The sequence below is a fragment of the Vulpes lagopus genome, chromosome 5 (assembly GCF_018345385.1).
Source record: "Vulpes lagopus strain Blue_001 chromosome 5, ASM1834538v1, whole genome shotgun sequence".
Classification (NCBI taxonomy): Eukaryota; Metazoa; Chordata; class Mammalia; order Carnivora; family Canidae; genus Vulpes; species Vulpes lagopus.
Window position 1 is genome coordinate 82,366,909 of NC_054828.1, and position 20,221 is coordinate 82,387,129.

Consider the following 20,221-nt stretch of genomic DNA (forward strand, 5'->3'; position numbering starts at 1 on the left):
TCAATTTCTTTAATCAATGTCTTAAAGTTTTTGAATACAGGTCGTTCACTTCCTTGGTTAAATTTATTCCCATGTGATTTATTCTTTTTGATGCAATCATCAGTGAGATTGTTTTTAAATTTCTCTTTTTGCTAGTAGTTATTGGTGTAGAGGAATTCAACAAATTTCTGTTAATTTTGTGTCCTACAACTTTAATGAATTCATTTTTTCTAATAGTTTTTTGGGAGTGTCTTTAGGATTTTCTGTATATAGTATCATGTAATCTACAAATAAGGACAGTTTTACTTCTTCCTTACTAATTTGGGTGCCTTTTATTTCTTTTTCTTGTTTGATTGTTGCAGCTAGGAGTTCCAGCACTTTGTTGAATAAAAAATGGTGAGAGGGGACATCCGTATCTTATTCCTGATCTCAGAGGGAAAGCTTTCAGTTTGTTACTATTGAGTATGATGTTAGCTGTGGGTTTTATTATATCAATGAAAGGATCTTTTGAGTGATTAGCAACTATACTAAGGAGCATTATCATATTTCATAACTTGATTTAAAAAAAAAAGTACTTAGTTCAGTCTACCTTGTGTGTTTCTCCCGTGAGTCTTTTACTATTCACACCAGACACTTTGCCTCTGTCACCAAACATGTGGAAGTTTCCCCCAACACCATGCAGTTCTCCCTGAAACCACCTGGGGGTCCTATAATTCACTCAACTCTGACACTGTCTACCTGAATATAGTGTCAGATCCCACAAGTTAAAGGCTCAGTCCCACAAGACTGCTGCCACCCCACTTTGGATACCTAGTAGTTCCCCAGATTACCCACAACTTCTGTCCAATGTGGCTACAAATCAAGTTCCCATGACCCCTTCCTCAGGTTTGATTAATTTGCTAGAGTGGCTTACAGAACTCAGAGAAACACTTAGTTACATTTTTCAGTTTATTAAAGGATATGATGATGGATATAGATGAACAGCTAGATGAGTTGCGAAGGGCAAGGTATGGGAGAATCCAGATCATAGGAGCTTACGTCCCTGTGGAGTTGGGGTGTGTCACACTTCTGATATGGATGTGTTCAACAACCATGGATGCTCTCAGAACCCGCAGACTGTTGGTTTTTTTTTTCAAGTTTATTAACTGAATATGAGGTGCTTCATGAATATATTTTCAGATCTTCAGTGTTTCAAAAAAAAACATGTCTCACCTGTGTACCCTCTCAGAAAGTACAGGAAGGTATATATACTGTATTATAATGAATGAGTAAACCAAAAAAGAGGAATTCATAGTACTAGGAATCAGGATAGCCAGCACAAAGAGAGGTAAAGGGAATTCCAGGATAACTAAGAGATGTCCCAGGATGACAGTTTATATCAGGCCTGGAAAATACTGAGATCAGAAAGAAGCAGGAAGACAAAACTGTTAGAGATATCTTCAAAGGGGAAAAAAGAAACTGGTATTTGTTGTGTTTGAGTATATAGGAAGCAGATTTGTAAAACTTATAGGGAGTTTCAACTTGAACTAGTGATATATATGTAGAAAATTAAGTGAATGAAAAAAATGAACCTTGTCATTTATGGCCTTAATTATGTTGATGTACATTCCCTCTATACCACTTTGTTGAGAGTTTTTATCATAAATGGATGTTGAATTTCATCAAATGCTTTTTCTGCATCTTTTGGGATGATAATATGATTTTTATCCTTAATTTTATTAATGTAATATGTTACATTGATTTGTGAATGTTGAACCATCCTTGCATCCCTGGAATAAATACCACTTGATTGAGGTATATGATAGATGATCCTTTTAATGTATTATTGAATTCAGTTTGCTAATATTTTGTTGAGAATTTCTATCTACATTCATTAGGGATATTGGCCTGTAATTTTCTTTTCTTGTAATTTCCTGGTCTGGTTTTAGTATCAGGGTGGGGTGGCCTCATAAAATGAGTTTGGAAGCATTCCTGCCTCATCTATTTTTTGGAGGCGTTTGAGAAGGACTGGTATTAATTCTTTGAATGTTTGGTAGAATTCACTAATGAAGCCATCTGGCATGGGATTTTTTTTTTTTTTTTTTTTTTTTGGTTGGGAGGTTTTTGATTGCTGCTTCAATCTCCTTGCTATTAATCAGTCTGTCCAAATTTTCTTCCTGATTTAGTTTTTTGGGAGGTCTTTTGTTTCTAGGAGTTTATCCATTTCTTTTAGGTTGTCCAATTGGTTCCCATATAATTGTTCATATTAGTTTTCTTTAATCCTTTCTTTGTTTTTATGTTATCAGTTGTAATATCTCTTTCATTTCTGATTCTGTTTGAGTCCTCTTTTCCTTCCCCCTTTGGTAAGTCTAGCTAAAGGTTGGTCTATTTTGCTTATCTGTTAAAGAAACCAGTTCTTAGTTTGTTGATTTACTTTATTGTCTTTTTAGTTTCTATTTCATTTTTTCCCACTCTGATCTTTGTTATTTCCTTTTACTAACTTTGGGCTTTGTTCCTCTTTTCTAGTTTCTTGAGATATAAAGTTAAGATATTATTTATTTGTTAGGGTTCTTTCTTAATGTAGACATTTATCACTAGGAACTTCCCTCTTAGAACTGTTTTTGTTTCATCCCATAAGTTTTAGTACATTGTATTTTCATTTTCATTTGTTTTCAAATTTTAAAATTTCTCTTTTGAGTTCTTCTTTGACTCATTGGTTATTTAGTAGCATGTTGCTTAATCTCCACATATTTGAATTTTCCTTCTTTTTTGGTAATTGATTTCTGGTTTCATACCATTGTGTTCAGAAAAAAATACTTGATATAATCTAATTCTTCTTAAGTTTATTAAGACTTCTTTTGTGGCCTAATATGATCTATCCCTGGAGAATTTATTATGTGCACTTGAGAAAAAATATGTATTCTGCTGCTTGTGGATGGAATGTTCTATGTATATCTGTTAAGTCCATCGTATTTAATGTGTCTTTTGAGGCCAGTATTACCTTATTATTATTACTTGTAATTTTTATTCAGTTTCTTTAAACTAAGAGAAAAACCCATTAGTTATTTCTCCCACCCACACCCTCAGTTCTTGCAACCACCAATCTGTTGTGTACTTAAAAGCATGGTTTGTTAATTTTTGGTTTTTGGGGGGTTTTTTTTGTTTGTTTGTTTTTAAGAATTCACATATAATCATATGTTATTTGTCTTTTTTCTGTATGACTTATTTCACTTAGCATAATGCCCTCAAGTTCCATCTATGTTGTCAAAAAAAAAAAAAGAGAGAGAGAGAGAGAGAGAGAGATCTCATAGTCCACAGCTAACATACTCAGAAATGAAGAGCTGAAAGCTTTTCTGCTAAGATCAGGAACAAGATAGGCTGCCCATTTTTCCACTTTCATTCAACATATATTGGAAGTCCTAGCCAGAACAATTAGGCAAGAAGAAGAAATAAAAGGTATCCAAATCAGAAAGGAAGAAGTAAAACTGTTACTTTTTGCTGGTGACATGGTATAATATTTAGAAAACTGTGAAGACTCCACCAAAAACAATGATAATGAATGAATTCAGTAAAGTCACAGGATACAAAATCAGTATATAAAAATATGTTGCATTTCTGTATACCAGAAACAAACTATCAGAACAAGAAAGAAAACAAAGGAGAATATACCATCTGTAAATATTTATGCACCTGGGCAGCCCGGGTGGCTCAGCGGTTTAGCACCGCGTTCAGCCTGGGGTGTGATCCTGGAGACCCGGGATTGAGTCCCATGTTAGGCTCCCTGCATGGAGCCTGCTTCTCCCTCTGCCTGTGTCTCTGCCTCTCTCTCTCTCTCTCTCTCTCTGTGACTATCATAAATAAATAAAAATTAAAAAAAAAAAAGATTAAGAGATGGATAATTAGCAGTACCATAGAAGCTTTCCTCATATACTCTTCCTGTCAGTGCTACCAACAGAGATAAACCAGTATTGCAACCACTAGCGCTGTAGATTAATTTTGCCTTTTTGAACTTTATATAAATGAAATTATACATTATATACACCTTTGAGTCTAATTTCTTTTGTTCTGTATTATGTTTGTGAGATTCATTCATGTTGTGTAATTATAGTTTATTCAGTACAACACCATAGTTATTTATGCATTCTACTGTTGATAGGCAACATCCATTTGATGTTGCTGGGTAGTTTCCAGTTTGGAGCTCTTATAGATAATTCCTCCATGAACATGTTGTACACATTATTTAGTGAAATACACATTTGTCTTGGATATATACTTTGAAGTAGAATACTGAGCCCATCAGATTTTCAGCACTTTATTCTAATATATATAAAAAAAAAAACCAGCCAGTGATGACTAGGTATTTGAATAAACCCTCCAACATAAAAAGAAAATAGAAGGAAATGAACCCAAAGAATCAAAATGAAAAATTTAATAGAAGAGTTTGAGGAAATTTCCAGAAAGCAGAACAAAAAGACAAAAGAGGTAGAAAATAGGTGAGAAAGTTAAGGGAAGAAATATAATAATTATAAGAAAACTTCCCTAAAGCCAAAAAAACACGAATTTCCATGTAGAAGGGATTCTCAGCACAATAGATGTAAAAACTCATATCAAGGCATATCATTATGAACTTTCTGGACAGCATGAATAAAGTGAAGATTCAGAGGAAAGGAACAATTCACACTCAAACGAAAAGGAATCAGAAAGGCACTGGAGTTTGCAACGGCAACACTGGAAGCTAGAAAATAGTAGAACAGTGTCTTAATTCCTGACAGAAAATTATTAACAACTTAGAATTCTACACCTTAGTGTAACCTTTAATTAGGCATAAGGGTAAAATGAATTCATTTTCAGATATGCAAGGCTTAAAAAGGTTACTTTCTGTGACCCCTTTCTCAGGAAGCTTCTGAAGGATGTGCTCCAGGAAGTCATGGGATGTAGAAGCTAGAGATTCACCGCAGAAGTGAAGGGAGTGATCAAGGTGATAGTGAGGAGAAGTCCTACACTACAGTTAGCTGTACCCAGGGGGCAGCCAGTCTGATAGCCAGTCTGATTGCTGCAGGAAGATAGAAGTTTCTGAGAAGGGCGTTTCTAGGATTTTTTTTTTTTTTTTTTTAGAATAAAAGGACTCCATTTTCTGGTATTTGAGTATTTGAAAAATGATAAATATTTTAACTGACTCTGTAGAATAAATTAGGAGAATATAAAATATGGCTTACAGGGAATAATATTTCCTAGTGATCACATCGTACCACTGATTACTGATTTATCAAAAGTTCATAACTGTTGTAGGGATATATGTTTTGGGGGTGGAAGTTATGATGTGGGCTTGTATAAGAGACCTAAATTATCATATGCTTATGTATTAGGAGTCAATGGATTATTCTAAAATCAATGAATTAAAAAATGGCAGTAAAAACGTAACATCTTATTTAGAAGTATAGAAGTAGGGGTGCCCAGGTGGCTCAGTCAGTTAAGTGTCTGACTCTTGATCTCAGCTTAGGTCTTGGTCTCAGGGTTGGGAGTTCAAGCCCATGTTGGGCTCCATGCTGCATGTGGAGCTGACTTTAAAAAAAAAAAAAAAAGTATGGAAGTAAATACCAAGAGAAACAGGTTTAAAAAAATTATAGTTATTTGTTTTTAATGAATGAAACCAGGAGGAGAGGAAAGGGGAATAGGAGACTATTATTTTATACTTCCTGATCTTTTGGCATTATTGGATCATTTTAAAAAGTGATAAAAGTATATTCTTGCATTACTTGATAAACTAAAAACCAGAACATTAATGATAAATTCTTTTAAGGAACATTAGGATTAAAGTGTCCCCAGTAAAAGGGAGTCAGATATAGAGAAAAAGAAATGTTTAAATTTACCTTTTTTATTTAAAAAAGCTTTTTAACCTTACCTCTGGTTTTGTTTTATACTAGGGCTTCAAAAACAAACCAAAAAAGATGGGTCACATAAAACCAGACTTGATTGACGTTGACTTAATCAGAGGTGAGTTCTAAAGTTAGTTTCTTATGTTTTTTATTGCATTATTTCATAATGGTGCTAGAGATTCTTTTTAGATGTCTTCCCTATATGACAATATACTCTAATTTCCAAAGGGAATATTTGTCCCTCATCATTCAGGCCTTAGGATTTTTTTCCCTTTTTTTTGGGTGCTGGGTGGCTGTATAAATGGCATGGTTTCTAATAGAGTGAATGAGGGATGAACTTGGAAACTGCTATTGTGTAATTGAGAAAAACATATATCATAACTCTCGAGTCAGCCTGACTTATGTTGAGCTCCTGTCCCAGTGATTGAGGCAAGAAGTTATCAGATTCAATGAACATCTAAGAGGGTTCTTTTTAACTGAATAGGTTATGTGGTGATTCTTGCTCTCAGCTGTTTTTAAGACAGCGTTACAAGTGGGCATTAGTATAGTAGATGTAAATGTTTGATGTTCTGTTTAATTGTATATTTAAAGGCTCAACATTTGCCAAAGCCAAACCTGAAATTCCATGGACATCTCTGACTCGGAAGGGGCTCGTTCGAGTTGTATTTTTTCCATTGTTCAGCAACTGGTGGATTCAGGTTACCTCCTTAAGAATCTTTGTTTGGCTGCTACTGCTTTACCTCATGCAAGGTAATTATAGGGGTGGAATAAATTATTGACAGTTTCTTTTTGCTACTTTTGCTATTAGATAATGCAGACCTTACTGGTCTTATGTTTACCCTTTCATTTGAGAGTTTAAAGTGCAAAGAAATGAAGGGATGTACACCATTTGGAGATCATCTTAGATTTATTTGCTCACAGAGAGCAAACATAATTGTCTAACTCATCTCTCTTGAATTTCTTTCCACCTGTTTCATTGACAGGCCTTTTCAATCTTTTCTTCTGTGTGACCTTTGAATATTGGATTACCTCAAGGTTAGATCCTGGGTTCTCTTCTCTCCATACTATCATCAAACCCCATTTTTAAATATAGCTGATAAACTGGTGATTCTCAAATTTCTATCTTCAGGCCAGACCTCTCTTCTGAACTTCAGACTCATAAATCTAATTGCCTGCTTTTGGCATTTCTCTATAAAAATTTAATAGGTATCTTGAACCTATCATATCTAACGTGGAACTCTGGATTTTTTTTTTCCCCCATCATGGTCCACAACATCAGCATCACTTTGCCTAGACCACTGGAATAATCTACTTTGAGCTTCCTTTCTCCCAACCATTCTTTTCACAGCAATTAGAGAAATATTTTACAGTGGAACCTATATCATGCCATTTTCCTGCGTAAAACCCTTGAGAGACTTCTTATTGCCTTGGATTAAAATACAGACTCCTCACCACAGCCTGCAGCACCCTACATAATCTCTTCCCTGCTGACCTGCCCAAGGTCCATCTTATGGCTCTCCTCCTTGCCTACTGTAGGCATAATGGCCCTTTATCTGTGCTTTGCATAGAGTTCTTCCTTCTGTTTGAAACAATCTTCAGGCTTTTCACATGACTATCTTCTTTTTCATCTTTAGGATCTGAGCACAGATGGAATTTGCCCAGGAGGCCATCCCTATCTATACTTTCTAAATAGTCCTACCATTCCCCAGGAATCTATTATAATCTCTGTATTACACAATTACGTGATGTTGGCTTTCTCACTATGTGTAGGAAACCCAGCACATTCTCTTTACCACTTTGTGGCCACTGCCTCCCGGGAATACTTTTTGAAATGGGACCACGTATACACTATGGTAATATGTGAGCAAAAAGACATGAATTAGAACAGAGTTAGGTTAAGGTTGGGTTGGGGTGGAAGGATTTGGGGCGATTTTTGTTTTCTTTTATCTGCATTGGTTTTTGGGGGTTAAGTTGTAGAGGGAAAGATAAGTGTATGAATTTACAAATCTCTTTAATTTTCTAAAGTTGTGACAGTGCTGTCCAACAGATTTTCTGTGATTATAGAAACATTCTGTGTCTGTACTACCCAGTCATAGGTGGCTGTTGAGTACTTGTAATGTGGTTAGTGTGAATAAGGAACTGAATTTTTAGTTTTATTTAATTGTAATTAACTAGCTGTCATTTTACTGGCTGCATAATATTCCATCACATGGATACACCATCATTTAAAATGATCATTTTCATGTCTGTATGAGTCTCTCATATGGATTCACCATAAATCATTTTTACAGCTACTTAATATTCCACTGTATAAAAGTACTATAATTTACATAACTGTTTCCATTTTGTGAGCATTTAGATTGTTCCTGGGTATTTTTCCCCTATTAATAATGACATTGTGAACAAAATTTTCCATATTTTATGTTATTTCTTTAGAATTTATTCTCTGAAATAGAATTAAGAGATCAAAGAATATAAACATTATAAGGATCTTAGTACATAAAATGAAATTGCTAGTGGCATACTTCTTTTGGAAAGTAGTGGATGAGAGTGCCTGTTTTACCACAGTCTGACCAGCATTATTATAATTTTAAAGATTTTTATCTAATTGGATATACAAAAAATTGTTTTGCTTATTTAGTCTGCATTTTTGGGTAGCTTGTAAAGGTGAAGTTAAATATTTTTCCATATGTTTGTTATTAAAGAATTTCTTTCTTCCTTGTTGGGATACATTAAGTTATATATATTAAATTTTCATATACACCATGGCCTATTTCCAAACACATATTCTATACCATCAGTTTGGTTATTCTCATATATGTACCACATTTCTTTAATTGCTATACTTGTTTCATATATAAAGTATTCCTCTAGTATTCTGCTTTTTCAATATTTTCTTACGTGTTTTTTACTTATTTTTTCAAAATAACATAGAATTATTTTATCCTAATCAAAACAAAAAAATAATTTGGAATTAGAATCTTGCCCTTCCCATGAAGACATCGATCTATTTGTGGAGGGGGGATGGGGAGAAAATGGATTTATCTCACCTTTTAATCAAGTCTTCTGTTATATCAGTAAAGCTTTGTAGGATTTTTATTTCTTATGAGGTCTACTTAGATCTTCTTAAACTCAAAAATTGTTATTGTGATAAAAAGTACATAACATATAATGTACCATCTTCATCATTTTTAAGTATACAGCCAGTGGCATTAAGTCCACTTACATTGCTATGCAACCATCACTACCATCCATCTCCAGAACTTTTTTCATCTTTCCAAACTGAAACTCCATACCTATAAAACAATAATTCCCCAATTCTCCCCCAAGCACAGGACACTAGCAACCATTCTGTTTTCTTTCTCTGTGAATTTGACTGCTCTAGATACCTCATGTGAGTGGAACCATGCAGTATTTGTCCTTTTGAGCCTGGCTTATTTCCTTTAGCCTAATGTTATCAAGGTTCATCCATATATATATATATATAGCATGTGCATTTACTTCCATTTTAAGAGTAAATAAGACTCCATTATATGTGTATCCCATATTTTTTATACATTCATCCATCAAATGGACACTTCAGTGCTTCCATATTAAAGTAAAATATTTATATTTTTATTTTTGTTGCTGCTGCAGATATGACACTTTTTGTTTTATAAATTTCAACTGGTTAGTGCTATTACATTTGAAAGCTGTTAGTTTATGTTTAAAATTGTTATAATCAATCACTTTATTAAACCCTTATTAATTTTAATAGTTTTTCAGTGCTTCCCTCACATTTCTAATTATACAATCACTTTGTAAGCAAATAATGAAAGTCTGGTCTCCTCCTTTTTCATAAATTTCACTTACTATAATTGAATTAGTCAACATTTTCAGAGCAGCATTAAATAATAGTAAAAATGCTCATCCTTCTTTTGTTTCTTATTAAGAGTGTCTTCATTAGTATGATGTGTGTTGACTTACTCTTTAGTATATTAGGGACATATTTTTATATTCCTAGTATTTTAGAAGAGATTGACATTTAATTTTAATTTCAAATCAGGAACAAATGTTGACTTTTATGGAATGCTTTTTCACTATATAGGAGTTGGCTAAACTCACAAGTCAAAGGTACAGTCCTTTGTAAGACTCCCCTCACTTCAGATACCAGCCTCACTTTGGAAGTCCCCAAGCTACCCTTACTTCTGACCCACTGGCTACAGTTTTGAGGGTCCTGTACTGATCCCTTTGATAATTCATAGAATGACTCCCAGAACTCAGGAAAGTGCTCTATTTACAGTTTTATTATACTAAAAGTTTTATTATATGAATTAGAAGAGATGCATAGTTTGGAAGGATTCCAAACAGGAAGTTTGCATCATCCTCAGGGATATGGTACCCTTTCCACCATGATGGGTAGCAGTAATACTAACAGACTATTGCCCATCAGGAATGCTCACCCAAGCTTTGTAATCCAGAATTTTTACTGAGAGTTTATTATATAGGCATAACCAGTTGAGTCATTGGCTAAGTAGCCAACTTAGTCTTCAGCTCTCCTCCCCACCCAGAGGTCAGGCTGATGCAATGTGGCTCAAAGACTCAACCCTCTAGTCACATGGTTGGTTTTTCTGGTATGACTACCCCTATCCATAGTTACTTCATTGGCATAAACTATCAGGTTTGGTCCAAGGGGCCCACTGTGAATAACGAAGATACTTCCATCCACTTGAGAAAGTCCAAGGATTTAGAGGTTACCTCCCAGGGATCAGAGACAAAGGCCTTTAACACAATTGTCAATTGAAATGATTTGTATATGTGTGATTTAAATTACATGTTATTAAATCATTTCAGTCAACAAATATGTAAGTAGCTACCATGTCTTTACATGTACTGTTCTATCTAGCTGCTGAGATAGATTTTTCCTTCAAGCATAAACCCTGCATGGTGTTGGCGAATTATTCAAATTTACTTTGATAGTATTTCAATTACTCATTCAACAAATATAAGTGCCCATTATGTGCTACTTATGCCCATTATGTGCTACTTATAGCAGTGAGCCAAGTAGAGGAAAATCCATTCATGTTGCTTGCTTTTCAGTAGTAAATTATAACCACATTCACAAGCCAGCAAGGTCTGTTTATGGTTTTGGTGCTATCATGTTATATTTAGGTGATAGGGTAGTAAGGCACGAAATGAATTTGCTAGCTTTTTTCTCCATGTAGGAATAGTTTGTATAGCATGAGAATTATCTTTATGTTAAAGTCTGAAAGAAGTGATCTGTTAAGTTGTATCTGGAACTTTTGGATGCAATTTTTAATGTTTTTCTATTTCTTTCACCACTTACTTTTTTGGACAGTTCATATACATATATGAAAAGGCAGTAAAGCAGAGTAGTTAAGAGTAGGGACTCTGGAGCCCAGGTGCTGAGGTTCAAATCCCAGCTTTGCTGATTGCCACCCATTTAAGTGTGGGCCTTGGAAAATACTGTCCTCTGAGCAGAACAGCACTTTATAGTATATGTATCATACAGCATATGTATCACCAGCTGTTTGTGGTGGAGGGCCTTTTGAAATATCTAGATTATTATAATACCAGGAAAGCAAATCCTTCAAATGCATCATCCTTCTCTTTCTCTGTGGCCTAAGGCTTCAAGTTTTCACTCAACTGATGTGCAGCAGGAGGCTTATACTATAGAAAATGATGTGCCTTTTCCCTTGTACTTTTTACATCAATAGATTTTTGTAGCAATAGTGTATGCAGTTGCCAGGATATAAAGATGAGCCTTGCTGTTTTACGTTTTGAAACCTCTTCCTTTCAGTTATAGCACTCGTGTTATATATTCTGATGCCTATTGTGAATGTAAGTGAAGTCCTTGGACCCCTGTGCCTTATGTTACTCATGGGGACTGTCCACTGTCAAATTGTGTCGACTCAGATAACAAGACCATCGGGAAACAATGGAAATCGGAGAAGAAGGTAAAATAAGAAATTACACTTCTAGTTGGGTATTTTCTGGGAGGGGCATGGTACAGATTTACAAAATCCTTAATGAAAACAATGAAAAATCTTCCTGTTTTGTGTGTCTTTTTCAATTATCGTTTAGCTTTCACTTTTCTTTCTGATGCTAAGAAACCGTCATGACCTCTCAATCCAAGGTGGGATTTTGTCATTAAGAATGGTTTAAAAAGAAAAATCTGAAAAAAAAAAAAAAAAAGAAAGAAAGAAAAATCTGTGATGCTGTATTGTCCTTTATTAAAATTTACCTTAAATAGTGACTTTGAAAACCTTCTTCAAACTACAGTCTCAATCAAAATTTGGTGAAAATTCACTGTATAAACAAGGATGTTAGTACATTGGATTAGTGCTACTAAGATATTTACCTTTTTTTTTTATATTTACCTTTTTTTAATGGTAAATAATAAGAATGATTTCAAAGTGTTCTAAGCTTTTAACAGAGATGAATTTGACTTTTCTACACATTGACTTCACTTCATGTTTTCATTAGTTATGTGTGTGGTTTTGGAACTGTCAAAGGTTTTTTTTTTTTAGGTAAATGTAGGTCTGTTACCTTCCAAAAGTTATATTATCATCTCTCAGAATATATGTAGATTTTTTCCCCTAAACAGTTACTCAAGAAGATTTTTTTCATTTGGTACAATGAATTTCAACATATTTATTCTTATTTTTGAATGTTATTTCCCAAAAAATGTTTTTAAAGGGTTCCTTGAAAATTCTGTTCAATTGAATGATTTCTAAGGAAATCACATGTGGTATATATCTCGTTGGTGATTTATAAGAGATCTTTTAACTGCTTAAAGTATCAATGCAAAGTGATCATTTGGTGTATTTTGTGTTCTCTGCTGAAGTGTGCCCAATGCATACAGATTTCTGACATCCATATTTAAAGGAATTGTTCCTTCTGTTGGTGGCATTGAGTGTTCCTAAGAAGACTTTTGGTCATATGTGTGAAAATTTTTTTCTAGTAATATTTTGGAATATCAGTTCCATTTCTTGAAATATTGAACACAATGATAGCATAGGAGTTTGGTTTGGAACCCAGTTTTAACCTTCAGTCAGAAACATTCTTGCATGATTTATTCTCATTATATGAAGTTCACTATACTTCATTTCACATCGTAGCCCACTGGGATCATTTTCTTTCTTTTTTTTTTTTTAAGATTTATTTATTTATTCATTCAGAGAGAGCAAAGAGAGAGGCAGAAACACAGGCAGAGAGAGAAGCAGGCTCCATGCAGGAAGCCCAATGTGGGACTCGATCCTGGGTCTCCAGGATCACACCCCGGGCTGCAGGTGGTGCTAAACCGCTGCGCCACCGGGGCTGCCCATGGGATCATTTTCTGTAGTGATATCTGGGGCATAAATATGAAAGTTCTTGAATCTGAAGCTGTTGAATTTTTTTTTTCGTAGAAAATTACGGAAAACTGTCAATGGTGATGGGAGCCGAGAAAATGGAAATACCTCCTCTGATAAAGTCAGAGGAGTAGAAACTTTGGAATCTATTCCCTTTATTGGTGGTTTTTGGGGTACTCTCTTTGGCAACAGGTGGGAAGTCTCACATTGGAACGTTTACTTGATTATATATTCATGTCAGTATTAACCTAGTATGTAATCTAATTAGGAGAACGCAATATAAGCATATTATAATTGTGGTCTGAGTTTTAAGCATTCTAGAAGGATTTACTTCCTTCAGATATCTCCACTGTCTGTCAGGTTATCCATAAGTCCAGGAGTCTACCATAAAAATTTCATTCTGTTTGATCTTTAATGGTATTTTAGACCACACGATTACAGAAATATAAATACTTGGAAAAGGTAAATATTTTAAGCCATATTGACAAACATCTTCAGGGGAACAAAGAATTTTTAAAAGATTGGGTGTTTTTCAGTGTGGAAGCTGATACCTCTTTAGAAATGGGATGCAGGAGGCTGGTGTTTATGGGAAGTACTACAGAAAGGGAAATGGATCCAAGAGAAATTCTATCTCCTTCTTGATTTTGCAGTGTCATGACAACACTAGTATGACTCTAAGAAATACTTATTTTGTCATATGTTGGTAATTTTGACTCAAAAACAAAATGCTTTTGCAGTTCCTTTTTTGAAGATGAAGTACATGTTCCCCTCACTTTCCGAAAGTAGAGTGTTCCTATGAAACCTTTTGTGGGCCGAAATGGAATGAAGTGAAGAAGCAATTACCATTAATTTATATGGAAGAATTTTTGAGCCCTCTCAGACCTAAGAAAATAACCTCTCTTAGGATTGTCTGATACCTTAGAACATAGCTTGCTGGCAGATGCACAAAAGAAATTGAGACAAAGCATGGATGCTCATAGATGCAGTTGAAAGCTCTGGCAGCTTAATGCTGAGATGCTAGAGGGTAGCTCCCAGGGAAGGAGCGCCAAGGGGCCACCCTTGCCACTGGAGGGCATGTTGCTTCTTTATTGGCTTGCTGCAAAACAAGCTGATTGCTAGTTTCACTTACGTTTTTTCATAAAAGCAAAAATCCTCTTCAGAGTTCTTTCGGCTAGCAAAAACCAGTCCTAACATAGGTCTTTCATAAAAGCAAAGAGATATAGTGCGAACTTTTGAAAAGTGAAGAATGCCTATATAATCGCATACTTTTCTAAAGATGGGTTACACTCTTTTTTTTCTTAAAGATTTTATTTATTAGAGACAATGTGCGAGCAAGCACACAATTTGGAGGTGGAGGGGCAGAGAGAAAGGGAGAAGTAGATCCTGCCCTGAGCAGGGAGCCCGACACAGGGCTCAATCCCAGGACCCTGAGATCATGACCTGAGCTGAAGGCAGATGCTTATCCGACTGAGCCATCTAAGCACCCTACTTATGCTCTTTAGTTTGGGTTCTTTATGCTGAATGCTGTGCTGGTTACTGGGCATCCCTGTTCTCAGTGATTTTACTATCTAATTAGGAAGATAAGAATATGATGCAATCACAGCAGTGTAAAAATATCATAAGTGGTTACCTGCTGACTAAAGGCCATGCAGTTCAGCAGATGGAGTGATTATTCAGGGGTGAAGTAGTCAACAGGAATAATGAAGGAGCCAAGAATTGCTGGTCTTTGAAAGACAGGAATGGGGAAGACATTCTCTGAGTGGCATAAACAGATGATGTGAGGTAGGCATTGGCACTGTGTTTGAGAGGGAAACTGAAGACTGGAACCCACTTGCTTGCAAAACTGAAAAGAAGAGGCTTGCTCTCAAAATTAATTGTGACGAGTCTTTGGAAACTAGAGATATCTGTATTCTGGCTTTCTACACCCTTAGGCAAGCTAAAGCCTAAAAAATATGATTTCTGAATTTTCTTAATTTCTAGAATAATATACAGTTGACCCTTGAACAGAGGGCTTAAGGGTGCTTGTTGACTGGAAACCTTACTAGTAACATGAATAGTTGATAAAAATATATTTTGTATGTTATATGTACTATGTTACTGTATTCTTATAATAAAGTGAGCTAGAGGAAAAAGAAATGTTATCAAGAAAATCATAAGGAAGAGGAAATACATTTATAATACTGTACTGTATTTTTTTAAAAGATCCACAAATAAGTGGTGCTTGCAGTTCAAACCCATGTTGTTCAAGGATCAACTTGAATTCTTCAAAAGCAAATGATTTCATGAAAGATGGTACTTACAGAAAACAAGCTAGTAATCTTTTTTCCTTTTTTTAAAATTAGGATTAAAAAAGTAAAATTAATATGTAACAAAGGGACTGAAACTGACAATGACTCAAGTTGTCTGCATCCTATCATTAAGAAGAGACAATGTCAACCAGAGATTAGAATGTGGCAAACAAGAGAGAAAGCAAAATTTTCAGATGGAGAAAAGTGCCGTAGGGTAAGATTTAGATGAGTACTACATATAAAAATCTTTTTTTTCCCATGTAAAATTTTCCTATTCTTAGACTACTGGAAATATCAAATAGATACTAATGGGTTTATATAATTTGTCATAACAAATAAGTGAAATGTAAATCCATGGGACACGCAAAAGAGAATAGCACATGAAGACTGTAGTTTATTCTTTTCTAGGAACAGAACCTGTTATGTCATTGGCTACTGATCCAGCCTTAGCAGTGGGCTGGTAGGTTGACTGGATCAACAGATCAGTGTAGAGGCTACTGAGCTGTATTCCAGCGATGCAGTGAGAATATGGTAGGGGTTCAGGAAACTGTTTTCTAGGTGTAGTTTTAGAGTCTGTCTCTAAAACTTCCACTTTATAGTCTTGAAATATTTTCTCATTTGTTAGAGAAATTAACAAATTACAAATTAGAGAAATTACAAAAATAGCTAATGTTCTTGAGCCATTACTGCAACCAGGCTCTATTCTAAGCGCTTTACATGTAGTAAGTCATCTGATTGTTTTCACAGCTCTGTGAGATAGGTGCTTTCATTATCATCACTGTTCAGATGCGGAAATGGGGCCTCAGGTTAGTTACTCACTTCCAGTTACATCACTAATAAGTAGAAGTAGAAGGGCCGTGACTCAGATGCAAGCCTGTGCTTCTAACCTCTACGTAATCTATGTAGCACATCAGTGAGGCTGTTGAGTTCCAAGGAAGTTCACTATTTTTCTTTATTGAGATCAAGTAATATATAGGTTGGGTCAGTTTGGGTTCCCTCTGATTGTTTCTTTGTTTCTACGTGCTTATTTTCACGTGTGCAGCTCCCTAGAGTATTTTGGGCTGTCCCCTGTGAAGAAATTGCTGTTCTCTTTGCAGGAGGCTTTTAGGCATTTGGGTAATGGGGTTTCAGACGAACTGTCAAGTGAGGAGGATGGGGAAGCCCGGACGCAGATGATGATGCTGCGTAGGAGTGTGGAAGGAGCCTCAAGTGACAATGGCTGTGAAGTTAAGAATAGAAAATCCATACTTACCAGGCACCTAAACACTCAGGTAATCTTCCGTTTGTGAAAGTATTGGCATTGACTTCAAAATCATTAAATGGTAACAAGACATGGGATGTGTTTTCTTTTTGTTTGTTGGCTTGATTTTTGACAGGTAAAGAAAACCACTACCAAGTGGTGTCACATTACACGGGATTCGGACAGTCTGGCCGAGTCAGAGTTTGAATCAGCAGCCTTCAGTCAGGTAATGTATCCTTCTGACAGGTCCCTGTTCAAGGCATAGCCTTAACTGTAGTAATAATGGTATCCGTTGCCTTTTTTATTGGTTGTCCTAAAGTAGCGGTTGTATTTGCCTGGCCTCCCCCACCACCAGCTGTCTGTCTCCCCATCTGGCAACTTTCATATGGCTACTCACCCCCAGAAGGAGCTCTATTTCACTTTGACTCTAACCTTAAAGGCATCATAGATGACATGATGCTCAACACGAGCTCCGTCAATCCCCAGAGGACGAGAAGGCTCCCTAATATTTACTTGGAGTATGGAGCTTATTCTTAAGCATCATTCCTTTGTAAGTGGCACTGATGCTGATGAAGACAAAGTTTTGAGAAAAGACCCCTGAGAGGTGGGAGAAGCAGATCTCATCATGCAGCTAACAGGCATGTTGTCCATTTGGAATATTATCACTCAGAGGTGAGCGGGGTAGCTAGTGGTAGTGTGGTTTTTGTTTTGATTGACAAGGCAGTTGGGGTTGTGGAAAAACTTGCATATTTATGTTTGTACTGCAGGAGAGCTGTTTCGGGCATCCTTTTCTCAGCCTGACTAGCCTTTCCAGGTTTGGCCAGGCCCTGGGACATGACTAGATCTCCAGTCACGCTCATGGTATTTAGAGTAGGGGACACTGTGGGTGTGTCATAACCTATATCCAGGGTAGTTCCTCTGGATATGCTTGCAGAGGTCACTGTCATCTCAGGGAACTTGAGTCGAACAATCTCATGATTTGGCAATAACTTCTTAGAGGAAGTCCTTTTAAAGTCCTGCTTGGTAGAGAGTCATCACAGTTTTACATTTACATATTAAAATGTCTTAATTGTAACATGAAGCTTTGTGAATAAATGACTCCATAGGGTCAACTTAAGAAAGCTTGCCAGCCATCACCACAGATAATTTGTCTTAATTTTATTTCAGATATATGATTGCTTTTAAAAATGAATGAAGATAAAGATACAGTTTTGGTTTTCTGTATTCCTTTAAAGGGCTCTAGGTCTGGCATGAGTGGTGGTTCTCGAAGCCTCAACATGTCAAGAAGAGACTCCGAAAGCACCCGCCATGACTCGGAGACTGAGGATATGCTATGGGACGACCTGCTGCATGGCCCAGAGTGCCGGTCATCTGTCACCAGTGACAGTGAGGGGGCCCATGTGAATACCCTTCACTCAGGGACCAAACGTGACCCCAAAGAAGATGTTTTTCAGCAGGTCTGTAAAGGTGATGGTAATAATAGCCAATACGTACTATATATTTGCATGTGCTGGGTACCATATTATCTCATTTGACTTTATAATAATTGTATAAGATAGATACTATTACTATCTCTAATTTAGAGATGAGGAAATTCAGCATAATTTGAAAGTGAAGATGTTGGTATTAGAACTCAGGGGGAAGTACTCTCAAGTTGCCGTAACCTAAATTTTTGTCGGGATCTCTGGGTGGCGCAGCGGTTTAGCGCCTGCCTTTGGCCCAGGGCGCGATCCTGGAGACCCGGGATCGAATCCCACGTCGGGCTCCCGGTGCATGGAGCCTGCTTCTCCCTCTGCCTGTGTCTCTGCCTCTCTCTCTCTGTGTGTGACTATCATAAATAAATAAAAATTAAATAAATAAATAAATAAATAAATAAATTTTTGTCCATAATACTTTTTCTCATTTTCCTTAGAATGATCCTTAATGTTCATTTTACGTGAGCAGGATTGTTTGAATGGTCCATCAAACTCGTATGTTCGTATTATATTATATATTTCATGTCATACATGAATTACTAAGAGATGGCATTGCTTGCTTCTCTAATAATGTATAAACCAAGTGATGCTTTTAATTTTAGGCTTTGCATTAATATCATAAAATCAGCCTGGAATTGGAGGTTGCTTAGAAGGTATTTGAACCCTCAACTGATGTAGAAATTCTCATGTGGTAATAATAGTTACTACTTCATAGGACCATTGTGATATATCTAATGAGATAATATAAAGTGTTTAGCACAATGTCTAGCAAAGAGTAAGCACCCAGGAGATGTTAGCATTATTTTTAGTATCCCCACCAGATCATCAATGGCCTCTACTTAAATACTTCTGGAGCTGGACTGATTATTACTTCATGAGAGAGCTTTCTCCACTGCTGGATAGATTGAATGATTAGAAGTGGCGCTCAAATCAACGTTTCAGATGTTTGGCGACAATGGGATTCTTTTTTGGTTGTTGTTATTTAGGCTAAAGATTTCCACAGTGATGTACAAATACGGGATGGTGGATATTCATTTGTTTAATTAATGAATTTTCTTGATTCTAGGATATCACTGATTTAGGTTATGCATTTTCATGAAAAAAATCCTGCTTCACTAAATGTATACAATTCTTAAAACCTAGTCAGAAACAATGTATGTTTTCTCATTAAAGCTTTAAGCTTTTTTCTTTCAATTTTGCTATCAGAGTTTGAATCTAAGTATCCTTTACGTTCAGTCTGAAGATTCATCTAAATCACATTAGCCCTCAGTAGTTCTGCATAGCATCCTGATAATCTTGACCTCCTTTGCACTTTTGGGATTTTCAGTATAATTTTAAGGCATATATAATAATAATTGGGTAATACGGAATTCTCTGTATCAAAAGGAATTATCATTTCCCAATTCCCCTACCTATCCTGTTCTTTTATTCCCCATATTTTTGAATGCCCTCACCAACCACACCTAAGACAGAAACCTTGGAGACCCCACCCTCTCCACATGTCCTTATATCTGTCCTTATATCCCCTTGACTCCACAGAACAATATCTGTCTGTCTACTTGTGTCTCCCCTGCTTGAGGCTATCTGGATCATTATAGCAGCTTCTGTGGGTTTGCTTCCTTTGTCTGTTCTTCCACAGAGCCGCAGCCCAAATGATGCTATTCCCCTTTAAATCCTTTAACTACTATTTTCCCCCCTTAGGATTATTTTCTTCTGTTTCTCTCTTTGCACCGATACAATCCCATCTCTGATCATACCCCCACCTGCTCTCACATACTACACTTTATCTCAACTGGACTTTTTTCAGAGCTGTACCATTCCCCATGTGCCTCTGGCTTATTTGCCTGGAACACTCTTTTCTCTGATACTTGATCCTTCAGCTCACTTCTTTTTATTTTTCAGGTCTTGGCTAAGGAAGCCTTCTTCATTTGCTCGCAAAGCCCTCTTTCCTCCCCCTATCATGCCGTGTAGTAACTTTATTTAATCATGTCTCCGTAAATCTTAAACTTCTTGATGTCAGGGACCTCATCTG

General features: G+C 36.1%; 1 protein-coding gene across 2 annotated transcripts in view; it reads left to right on the forward strand.

Annotated features, from left to right (window-relative positions):
- Positions 1-20,221, forward strand: part of PHTF1 (putative homeodomain transcription factor 1) — a 40,140-nt gene that overhangs the window by 10,589 nt on the left and 9,330 nt on the right. For both annotated transcript variants that reach the window (XM_041757308.1, XM_041757309.1), the window contains 8 exons: positions 5,883-5,952; positions 6,426-6,584; positions 11,635-11,791; positions 13,244-13,378; positions 15,529-15,688; positions 16,572-16,745; positions 16,851-16,940; positions 17,950-18,171. In XM_041757308.1, coding sequence (XP_041613242.1) covers positions 5,883-5,952; positions 6,426-6,584; positions 11,635-11,791; positions 13,244-13,378; positions 15,529-15,688; positions 16,572-16,745; positions 16,851-16,940; positions 17,950-18,171 — 1,167 coding nt within the window. The remainder of the gene's footprint in view (positions 1-5,882; positions 5,953-6,425; positions 6,585-11,634; positions 11,792-13,243; positions 13,379-15,528; positions 15,689-16,571; positions 16,746-16,850; positions 16,941-17,949; positions 18,172-20,221) is intronic.